Here is a 13,009-nt window from a genome sequence, read left to right on the forward strand (position 1 = left end):
TATTGAGTATGTCCGGATGTTGCAATCTGTCCGTCATTTTTACCATGTTGACATGATGTAGATATTCCGTAACGCTAAGCCATTGGTGAGACGACGTTTCGTAAATGCGTGTCTCTGTGTGCAAATTTTAGTGTCAACTATGATAATAATTTCCATGATAATAATTTGGACAGACTACAATGGTTGAAAAAATAATATAAATAATGATAATTTGGACGCAAAAGTGGTTGTAATAAAGAACATTGATATAACATTGAACGAAAAGCGGAGAAATGAATATTCTATTTACACGAGTGGACAAGGGGAACGTGGTGGTAGCCTTAGATAGAGACAGCTATATTGAGAGAACGGAAGATATATTTAACGACACGTCCACATACAACAAAGTAAATAATAATCCAACCTCTAGTTTAGAAAGGAAATTAAATACATTATTTAAAAATTGGTTTCACAAAGAGTACATCGAGAAACGTAAATTCATGCCTTAAAAGCAAGTGATTGCCCTCTACTTAAGGCATATGGCCTTCCAAAAATACATAAGAACAACATTCTGTACAGAATCATTGTTTCCTCTATTGGCACAGCTCTCTATCCTTTAGCTAATTTTTTACACGAGATCATTTCTAAGAGTATTCCTCACTCGATGTCCCACGTCAACAATAGCTTTGATTTATATAACTTACTCACAGGGATAAAAATACCAGACTCACACATTTTAATTTCTTTAGATGTTACATCCCTTTTCACAAATGTGCCCATAAATCTAGCCATAAAGGGCATAAAAAATAGATGGGATTACATTGATTTCATAACAGAATAAATATTTTATATACGACAACCGTTATTGCTCGTTTATTGGCCTTAAATCTACTTAATAAAATAAAAAAATTTTAGAGACACGATTTTTTTAGGATTTTTCCCGTACTTTCAGATAAAAATATTAATTTTAATGACAAAAATTTAATAGTATTGTCACGTCCGCGACGCCACGGCTGCATTTTTTTCTGTTCAGAATTGACATTACACAGACGACGAGTCGCCATTTGGTAGCAATAAATTGTCAGGTCGCGTTCTTATATTTCCTTTTCTGGTGCCGGACTGTCGCGACAGAGCAATCTACACGCACGACCAGTAAATTATGAAACTTATAACTTCATAGTACTTTAACCTTTTTTTTTCTCTTCTCGGCGACAGAGCGATTGTTCGCGCAGCCAGTAAGCCATAAAAACCCTATGTCACCTTAACAATATCCAGCGACAGAGTGTCGCGACAGAGAAATCTGCCGCGCGACTGTTAAACCATAAAGGGCGAACTGACGTGTTTTTCTGACATTTTCCGGTGCCGAATAGTCGCGATGGGAAGATCCGCTCGCACGGCACTTAAGAGCCAGTAGAATTCGAGTTTTCCTTGTAACAAACCGCCTCCGTGTAACCTCCCCCCAACGGACCGGTCATCGTCCGCCAAACGCCGACCGAACATCCGCCGAGCGTTAGAACAAGGCGCTACGCGCCGATAAACGACTTCAAACACGCCAATGCGAGCAGCGAGGCATCCGCGCGTCGCGGTATATCGCCGCGCATGCGCACCGGCCCAAACCGGCACGCGCTAACGACATGCTCGCTCGCCTCCGTCCGCTCGCCACGCAACCGATCTCGGGCGGCGGGGACGCTGGCACCGACGCGAACCGAACCGCCACCGAGCGTTCCCTACATCTCGAGATCCGGGTATAAAAGCGCCGGAGCAGCGAGATGCTGCGCTTCTTCTCCGCCGACTGTTCGGACCGCTACTCCGCCGACTAGTCTCCGAAGAAGTCTCCCGAGGGACCCGAAGTAGTCCCATTTTCCTTATTAAAGGATTTTAAGTGGTAGACGCACTAGCATCAAACCTCATCGAAAGTGCCGACTTGCCGCAAGTTTTGTTTAAAGAATTGTATAAATAGGAATGCAATTCTCAGTTCGAGGCAGTTCGTTCGAGATTAGAGTTAGTATAGCCGGAACAGTTCCGTGTCGCAACCGTAGCGACCGAGTTCTGTCCAAGCTACTAGTTCACGTTGATCGGTACAGCGATTCATTCTCATGCCATTCCTAATTCGAAATCAAGTTCCAATCCATAGCTAACATTAAGTCGAGCCCACTTCTAATCCAAGTCGAGATTAATCCTAACTCTAACTTCTAATCTAAATTTAATTCCAATCCTAGTATAACGTAGTTGTAGCTCGAATAAGTTGTGTTGCTTTCTTCCTTACGCTTATGTTAATAAATTGTAATTTACACGCTTAAACGCTTTGCTCAATTTCCATCCCTACTTCCACCCATCTTCATGCATGCAATACCACGAGTGTAGTGCACAAGTAGAAGTATTACGGTCGAGACCCGAAGACAACCGGACAGCCAATAAGGACGAGGACAATCATCACCTGACCGGTACGGCCACCAAGGCACAGGCAACAGTCTCAGAAGCAACCGCAATTCCAAAAGCTAAGTTGCAACGCCCCAATAAAGCATATAACCCGTACCTCTCAACCGCGACCCCTTATTTCCGCTGGTTACACTCCGCGGTTTGTAGCCTAGCTAACTTCTGCAGACATCAACTTAGTTAGATCATAATTTGCGACGACAGATACATTAAAATATCCCGACGCAACCATACTTGCGCTCTCGCGATACACCTTTTAAAGTTATAAAACCCTCCCCTCTTGGCCGTCGGTCGCGGAGAATCGGGCCCGCCGCCGGACAATCCGGCCACGCGATCCGCTCCTGGGCTGTGGAGCCCCCGAAGCTTAAGCTTCGAAACAGCCAGTTTCGCCGAAACGCGCGTATTCCGCCCAACGGCGACCGTGCTCGGTCGGGACGTAACAGTATCAAAAAAATTAATTTTTTAGTTTTAAATAAAAAAATGAACAATTTTATCCATTTTTAAAAATTTGAAAAAATCTCAAAAATACTTTAATACATGTAGAATGTCGCATCATAAAGCAAATTTTGGAATCACAATGGGATCCTCTCAAAAATAAATATTTTTACCAATACAAAATTATAATTTCAGCCAAAAGCTAGATCAATTTTTATTGAGCAATTATTTAGTATTACGTAAATAATATATTTTTAACAAATAACTATAAAATAAAAAATGGTTGTGAAGTCTGCGTTTTATATTATTTAGACTTATTTTTTTTCTATGTCTTTTTGGAAAAAAGTCTTTCTACATCAGAACTGAGTTTTTTTAAAATTAATTTATTTTTGTTCGCAAGAATAATCGCATGATATTTTAATGTACCCGGAATAGTTTTCGCTAATGCGAATCTTGGTTTCAAAAATTTATTTATCATGATTTGTTTTCGAACTAAATAAAATTATTGTCTCTTTCATATCATTTTTAGCCCACAGATACAATGCTTCAGCATTGAGGATTACACTTTCCTACAAATTAGCTTTCCTTGCTAATCCTTTTAAATTTTTACCATCACAGTTTGTAAACATTACTACAAAATGCTGTTCGAATAATGGAACGTTTGGATAGTTCAGATATTAGAGTATTTGGATAATGGAACTTTGGATATGGGAGGCTTCACTGTATATAACTAAAACTTATTATTTATGAACAAGATATTTAGAACAAAATATTTAGATAATACAATTTTTAGATTTTTTTTAAATCAAACTAATTTTTTTCACTATAAGTTAAAATAAACCGCAATATAAATTAGTAAAAAAATATAAAATATCAAATATGGCTAGGCTGGATTATAGTATGTGCATAATAATATTTCTTTTTCTACCTTTTTCACTAATTTTGTTTTTAATATGCTACATTGAAATTTGTTTAAAATTTTATATTTTAAAATGCTACTTTAAAACATAATTTTATAAGCTTTAAAGCTTATAAAATTATGTTTCAAAGTAGCTTTTAAGCTTTTATTAAGATGTTAAATACACGTATAACTTCAATTGCATTTTAAAATTGAGCAAAGTAGAAATATGAAAACTATAAAAATAAAATTAATTATATATATTTTTCGAAAAAAACGTTTCAATCTCTAAGGAAGAATGGGGAAATATACCCGTAATAATACTACCCGTAATGATACATATATTAAAAGCAAGGTAGATTAATTGTAAATGTATGCGAACACATGCCCCCCCCACACACACACACACACACACACACACACACACACGCACGCACGCGCACGCACGCACACACACACACACACACACACACACACACACACACACACACATATTATATATATACAGGGTGTCCGTCCATAAATGTCCGAGCAAATATCTCGTAACTGGTTGAAGTTAGAAGAAAGTTTAATAAGGAAAATTTACATGGTTTTTAGTCGGCTACAAAATGCACGTAAAGAAATTTTTTTTACTCGTCACCTTTTTGAGTTATGAAGGTCAATGTAGGTTTTTTAAATGGGTACCTATAATTTTTTTTGCATATTTACATAGTAGAGGTAATTTTCAATCAAAATTATATTAGGAAAAAAATTGCTACGACGCATCGTTTACGAGATAATCGGCATGCAAAGTATTAAAGTAATAATTTGGATCGAGTATTGTTGAACAAATTTGGAATATCAAATAGGTTAAGAAAGTAAACATTGTTTTTTCATGAAATATTTATTAACAAATTAATTAAGAAATGGTTCGAAATTGTTACCATCATGATCGATACAGCATTCAACGCGTTTTATAATGTTTCTTATTGTTAACTGCAGCATTTCTGTTGTAATACTTTCAACAGCTCTAGTGATTTTATGTCGTAAATCTTCTTCATTTTCAGAAATAGTTGCATGAACAATATCCTTAATATACCCCCAAAGGAAAAAATCGCAAGGTGTTAAGTCCGAGATCTCGGTGGTCATCGTACAGGACCATTAGTACCCATCCAACAATTAGGAAATCTATTATTTAAAAAGTTAATTACAGCACGTGTATTGTGTGCTGGAGCACCATCTTGTTGAAAAATAATATTTCGAAAAACTGATAATGGAAGATCGCGTAAATAATCTGAGAAAGTTGTTTGCAAGAATTCCAAGTATTTGTCACCATTAAGATGACCATGGAAAAAGAAAGGTCCAATAATTTTTATTCCGATGATTCCGCACCATACGTTCACCGAAAATCTGCGTTGGAAACCTTTATCTCTTTTCGCATGTGGATTCACATCGGACCAAGTATGCACGTTATGTCGATTTTCCATACCACAATTGGAAAAACAAGATTCATCAGACCATAATATTTTATTAAGAAAACCAAAGTCAGTGCGATAATTAACTCGAAGCCAGTGGCAGAACATTAATCGGCGATCTGCATCTCCTTCATGTAAAGCTTGTACTAAATTATCACGAAACGGTTTGAATTTGAATTTTTTTAGTACAGCGTGTACGTAACTTTTCGATAATTCTACATTACGTGCTACTGTTCTTATGGATGTACGTCTGTTTTCAATAAAACTTAATAGCAAACTTGTCTCTTTTTCTTCATCTGTTTGGATTGTACGTCGTTGTCTTGTTAGCGATCCTGTTTGACGCAATTGATCTTCAATTCGTCGAAATGTACGATTATTTGGTATTCTTCGTTCTGGATATTTTTGTTGATAAAGTAATCGTGCTTCATTTTCATTACGCATACTTAAATACCAGATCTCGAGCATATCACACTTTTCCGTAATTGTAAACATTGTTCTCACGCGCTCGTATGTAGACGATTGACTAACAGACTCATACTACCCTGTAATTCATATTACGTGCTATACAAATACTTTATTTACAAATCAAACAGTCGTGTATTTTGAAAAGTTGAAGGTCAGCGATCCTGTTCGATATAACAGACTTCATACGAGCGCGTGAGAACAATGTTTACAATTACGGAAAAGTGTGATATGCTCGAGATGTGGTATTACAACAGAAGTTGGGGGTATATTAAGGATATTGTTTATGCAACTATTCCTGAAAATGAAGAAGATTTACGACATAAAATCACTAGAGCTGTTGAAAGTATTACAACAGAAATGCTGCAGTTAACAATAAGAAACATTATAAAACGCGTTGAATGCTGTATCGATCATGATGGTAACAATTTCGAACCATTTCTTAATTAATTTGTTAATAAATATTTCATGAAAAAACAATGTTTACTTTCTCAACCTATTTGATATTCCAAATTTGTTCAACAATACTCGATCCAAATTATTACTTTAATACTTTGCATGCCGATTATCTCGTAAACGATACGTCGTAGCAATTTTTTTCCTAATATAATTTTGATTGAAAATTACCTCTACTATGTAAATATGCAAAAAAAATTATAGGTACCCATTTAAAAAACCTACATTGACCTTCATAACTCAAAAAGGTGACGAGTAAAAAAAATTTCTTTACGTGCATTTTGTAACCGACTAAAAACCATGTAAATTTTCCTTGTTAAACTTTCTTCTAACTTCAACCAGTTACGAGATATTTGTTCGGACATTTATGGACGGACACCCTGTATATATATATGTATATATAATTATTGAATTTTTTAAACAGGAAAAGGTCGTCCTGCTCTCAATTAATTGTTATATTAATGCTTTCTTGTATTAACAATTTTGCTATACACACACGCGCACACACACACACACACACACACACACACACACACACACACACACACACATACTCGCACACACACTCGCGCGCACACTCGCGCACACACTCGCACACACACTCGCACTCGCACTCGCACTCGCACACGCACGCACGCACGCACGCACGCACACGCGCACGCGCACACGCACACGCACACGCACACACACTCACACACCTGAATATAATTAACATTTTAAAATATTTCAGGGGTTTCTTTGTTACTTACTGCACAGCAGAACAAAGAACATTTTAACATACAAAGTAAATAATTCTTGCATTATTTATATTAAATATAGCAATCATTATTTTTATATAAATGGAATATTATATATGTTGATGATGTTGCAGGCAGCCTACAGCAACTATTACGAATGCAACAAATTTAACTTTGAAGAATATAAATCAACAACTGCTAGCCGTGAAAAATGCTATCAAAGGTCATGCATTAAATGTGGATAATGAAGATAATTTGATTTCACCATTTTTATCATTAGCTAAAATAGAAGACATTAAAGAGATGGATTCAATTTTGAAAACTTCAAACAAAGCAGTCACGCAATTTGTAAGTTTTATATATTCATACTTTATCTTAAAACGATGTACAGGGTGATGCAGATACATACAGGACGCACAAATGGTTGCATACGGCAGGAGCCAGGGGCAGGCAGGGTCAGTAGGTAACGACGGCATACACATATACCGGTATAATCGTTATCGATCGAGTGGATCGCGCGCATTTTTATCAATTTATCAATTTTATGACGGACTGCAATTATTATATAAAAGGAGAAAACAACAAATAAAACAATAAATAAAGATGAAAAATTAAATTTTAAAGTGTTATCACATTAAAAAAAGATAAACAATAAAACTTTTCTTTTCTCTTCTTTACTTTTCGCGCACATTATTTAGCATTGCTGGTGTTATTTTGCGACTAGCTGCTTGTATTTTATTTATTAGATCTTCACGAGTGCGTGGTAATGTCTGATACACCTGATCTCGTATGTATCCCCATGCAAAAAAATCCATAGGTGTGAGATCAGGTGATCGTGGTGACTACTCGTTAAGATCGCTATGGATCCCTATCCATATGAATATCTGTGAGTTTTTTTAAAACTCCCGGTGTAGAAGTGCCGTATGGGCTGGATAGCCGTTTTGCTAGAAGATAATTTTATTTTGGGAGATATTCAATTGAACGTTGTTTAATAAATTTTGCAAAGTGTTTTCCAGAAATTCCGCATAAACTTTACTGTAAAATTAATATTTTCAGAAAAAAGTTTGGTCTCACAATTAAATTTTTTTCAATCATTTAAACATTAGTATTATATTGTCTCTGAACATTTCATATAAGGCGTTTCTTTCAGGCAAAGGGGATTCTCTTCCGTATAAAAGTGTTCGACGATTAATACGATCATCACTTCATCCGTTCACAAGAAGATTCTTCTTAAAAGTTATTATTCGAATTGTCTATGTCAATTTATGGTAAAAATATTGAATAATACAATTGTTTTTTTTTATATTATCTACTGTTTTGTTAAATTGTAAGAAATTATTATTTTTCTATTTATTATTTAGGTAAACATTTTTTTATCTTGCAGGCATTATGAAATGTACGAGGTGTGTTCAAAAAGTATCGCGAATTTTGTGTTTTTTTAAAAATTATTTATTTATTCATGAATATCTATTTTGTCCCCTTCAAAGTAATCCCCATGAGATATTATACACTTGTGCCAACGGTTTTTCCAATCTTCGAAGCACTTAAAAAAATCATTTTTTTTTATCTTGTTCAGCTCCTCCTTCGATGCCGTCTTTATCTCGTCAAGCGTAGCGTAACGTCGTCCTTTCATGGGCCTCTTCAGTTTAGGGAACAAGAAAAAGTCACAGGGGGCCAGATCTGGGGAATACGGTGGCTGCGGCATCATTAGTGTGTTGTTTTTGGCCAAAAAGTCGCGCACAAGCAACGATGTGTGAGCAGGGGCGTTTGGTACGAATTTCGCGGCGACCCGTCTCATGCCCAAATCATTGATAAAAATCGAATGGCACGAGCCAATCGATATGTTTAGGTCCTCAGCAACTTCTCTAACGGTGATTCGACGATTGGCCAATACCATTTTCTCCACTTCATTAATTTTTTCGTCTGTTGTTGAAGTGCTCGGGCGTCCGGCACGCTCTTCGTCGTTCACATCTTCTCGGCCTTCTGAGAACATTTTGTACCACCGATAAACGTTGCTTCGGTCCAAGGTAGCTTCTCCGTATGCCACAGTCAACATTCGGAATGCATCCGCGCACTTAATTTCGTTTTTCACACAAAATTTGATACAGGTTCTTTGATCCATTTTTTTGAATAGGTAAAAATCGAAGACGATCCAAAACACGTGCAAGCAAAGCAGCTGTCAACAATTAAGTGAACATTCAAAATGGCCGAGCTTGTCGGCATAAGTGAGAGACATGAGTACCAACATAACGCCACAAAAAGATCGAAATTCGAATATACGTAACCCGCGAAAATTCAAAATTCGCGATACTTTTTGAACACACCTCGTAATTTGCACGCTATAAAAATAATAAATTATTAAAATATTATATTAATCTTATATCGTTTAAAATTTAATCACAAAATTTTTCTCCACGAGGTAATTTTGGAGAAACAATTTTTGCATCCTGTGTCAATTAAAAAAAACTTTTTTTCAAATTTTTTAAATAATTATGCAGCTTGATAGGATGTACGTACATTCTATATTGTGCTTAATACATCTGATAGTAATATGCGGATTTGTTGAAAGAGCCAGTTTTACTTGATCGATCATTTCTTCGCATTAGTACATTTCGTAGACGCGTTGACTCGTAAAGAGCTCTATGTTGGTAAAATCGACTATATAAAATAGTGAAAAATTCATGTATTGATTGTCACTTATCAGGATTGTCACTTATGATTACCGTATAGAACTGTCGTTCTCTTTTCATTTTTATGACATTCTTCATAAATGAGTAACATATTTGCTAACTCTTCGACTGTAACGAGAACGCGGTATTATTGACTGCATTACTAATGTTACTTTTTACGTTATGTATTTTTTGAAAGAAAGTCAGAATGAAACAATGCTGATTTGTCTCATATTTGCATTTATTTTAACGCGGGAAGAGAAGAACGTGTAGCCTCCTCCCGCTTTAAAATAAATGCGAATCTGACAAAAGACAATCGAGCTGTGGCCAGAGAGAAGTTGTTGGTTAGAGAAAAATTGTGTAGCGTGACATATAGTGCAACCAACAATGCCTCCTCGATACAGTAACGAAGAGTTAGCGAACATGCTGCTTATTTATGGAGAATGCCATCAAAGTGAAAGAAGAGCGGCAGCTTTATACGCGATTCGATATCCCGATAAACGGCACCCGTCACCTTCTCTATTCGGCAGTCTATATCGTCGACTTTGCCAGTCTGGCACTTTACATGAGTCAACACGTCCAAGAAACGTACGTCAACGCGACGAACAAATGATTGACCAAGTAAGGGAGGCTGTGTCAGCAAATCCACACACTAGCACTCGAGCTGTTGCACGTGATTTGAATATTACGCAAACCAGGGTGCACAGAATAATTAAAAAAAATCTGGAATGGCATCCTTATAAACGCCATACAACACAAAAATTGTTTCCACAAGATTTACCTCGTCGCGAAAGATTTTGCGATTGGATCTCAGATCAAGTAAGCATTTATGTAGATAATAAACAGAAAAATTAAAATTTGTATAATTTGAAAAAATAGTAATAATTTAAAACTGTAAAAAATTCAACTGTATTATTATATATTTTTATCGTACAGGTTGACATAGACAATGTTGCACACGACATTTTTTTAAGAAGAATCTTGTGGACGGATGAGTGTACGTTCCGAAGTGATGGTCGTATTAACCGTCACAATGAGCATCACTACGCAGAACAAAATCCGCATTGTCGCAAGGAAACGAATATTCAGGGACATTTTAATGTAAACGTTTGGATGGGAATCGTGGACAACGTAGTCATCGGGCCACATTTTTTCCCGGAAAATATTAATATTACAGCGGAAGTTTATGTGGACTTTTTGGAAAATACTTTGCCAAATTTATTGGCTAATGAGCAATTAAATATCCCCCAAGATGAAATTATTTTCCAACAAGACGGTCATCCAGCCCACACGGCACTTCTGACACGGGAAATTTTAAATCATAGATATCCTCAAAGATGGATAGGAATCTACAGTGATCTTCACGAGTGGCCACCACGATCACCTGATCTCACACCCATGGATTTTTTTGCATGGGGATACATACGAGATCAGGTGTATCAGACATTACCACGCACTCGTGAAGATCTAATAAATAAGATACAAGCAGCTAGTCGCAAAATAACACCAGCAATGCTGAATAATGTGCGACAAAGTTTCATGCGCAGAGTAGCATTATGTTTAGAAGACGCAGGAGGCTATTTTGAACATTTATTGTGAAAATTAATAGTTTAATAAATTGTTTTCATTAAAATTTAAAAAAAGTTTTTGATTGAAATACTTCCTTGTGCCCTTAATATTTTTATCTCGCATCTTAGAAATAAACAATATCATCTTCTATCAATTATAAATTATCATTGGCGATATTTATAGAACATTCCGAACATTCAAGGATGTGAATATCAAATTAATTTTGCTAGCAATCTTTTGCAATTTAAAAATTTTATCAAAATTGAAAACGCTAATAAGCGCGAAAAGTAAAGAAGAGAAAAGAAAAGTTTTATTGTTTATCTTTTTTTAATGTGATAACACTTTAAAATTTAATTTTTTATCTTTATTTATTGTTTTATTTGTTGTTTTCTCCTTTTATATAATAATTGCAGTGATTGCAAGTCCGTCATAAAATTGATAAATTGATAAAAATGCGCGCGATCCACTCGATCGATAACGATTATACCGGTATATGTGTATGCCGTCGTTACCTACTGACCCTGCCTGCCCGTGGCTCCTGCCGTATGCAACCATTTGTGCGTCCTGTATGTATCTGCATCACCCTGTATTAAAATATTCGTAATCACATAATATCAATATTAAAAACATTAATTTATTAATAATAATAATGCAATATTAATATGTAACGGTACGCGATTTCCTATGTGAACGGTGTGATAAGTATAATGCTGATAAGTTGTTGGAAACTTGTCGGTATTATATTTTAAAAACTATCGCTGGCAAGAACGTAATGATAAGAAGATACCCCCTTCTGTTTCTTTGCTGCTAATTAATGAGAATATTTGTCACAAGTTGCCGACAACTTGCAATTATTTGGCTATCTGGGCAGTATTGATATTTATTCAAAATTTATTTTTATTGAACGCACAGGTCACTTTCATCATGTTTAAGGATTTTGTACATTTATCGAAAAGGCGAAAAAATCAGTTAATTACTAAAGAATTAAGTTATTACTCAAATCCATCTGTATCACATTGCACTGTATCAAATATTGCATCGCTACAAGAAATAGATGTTACTTTCGAAAATTTCAATGATATATCTTCCAGTCAACATGGCCAAATCAAAACGAAAGTGATGAATTGTTTGTACAATCGCAGTCTGATTCAGAAAGCAACGAATTATCTGCACAATTGCCCTCTGAAACAAAAAGTACCAACGATCATAATGATGATATTTAAGATGCTATCCCTGAATCGACAGAATGTATTCAGACAAGTTTACAAAAAGATTTACAAAGATTAATAATTCAATGTACCGTTTCACATATCACTGCAAATAAATTACTGCAAATTCTGAGGAAACATGGCCATACAGAATTACCTAAAGATGTAAGGCTTCTACTTTCAACTCCACGAAATGCGTCTGTAGACATTAAGTCTCTGGCAATTGGTCGCTATAAACATTTTGGTCTATTGTCTGGTTTGAAACGATCCATACAAGTATATTTTAAATTTATAAAAGATAACGTAAAATTTGATATAAATGTGGATGGTTTACCAATTTTAAAAAGTTCGGGCGGTCAATTCTGGCCCATTATGGGATCTATTACAGAAATTAATACGTACACATCTCCATTTATAATTGGTTTATTTTATGGAACGTCCAAACCTAACGACGCAAACAAGTTTCTTACGGATTTTATTAATGAATACATCCAACTCTCAGAAACAGGCATAACTGTTAATAACAAAAGATATACAATTGAACTTAACGCAATATTATGTGATGCACCAGCTAAATCGTTCATTACGTACACTAAAGGTCACACCGGATATTTTTCACGTTCAAAGTGCATTCAAGAAAGTGATTTCGTACATAATAGAGTTATTTATCCAGAAACTAATAACATTTTGCGTACAAACGACTCGT

At 35.6% G+C, this 13,009-nt stretch overlaps 1 protein-coding gene across 1 annotated transcript; it reads left to right on the forward strand.

Annotated features, from left to right (window-relative positions):
- Positions 1 to 2,323: 2,323 nt before the first annotated feature.
- Positions 2,324 to 11,125, forward strand: LOC120357400. The gene is made up of 4 exons (XM_039447587.1): positions 2,324 to 2,511; positions 6,992 to 7,205; positions 7,249 to 7,312; positions 10,422 to 11,125. The coding sequence occupies exons 1-4, from the start codon at positions 2,324 to 2,326 to the stop codon at positions 11,123 to 11,125; spliced, it is 1,170 nt and encodes a 389-aa protein (XP_039303521.1).
- The last annotated feature ends 1,884 nt before the right edge of the window (positions 11,126 to 13,009 follow it).

Source organism: Solenopsis invicta, chromosome 3 (assembly GCF_016802725.1).
Source record: "Solenopsis invicta isolate M01_SB chromosome 3, UNIL_Sinv_3.0, whole genome shotgun sequence".
Taxonomy (NCBI): domain Eukaryota; kingdom Metazoa; phylum Arthropoda; class Insecta; order Hymenoptera; family Formicidae; genus Solenopsis; species Solenopsis invicta.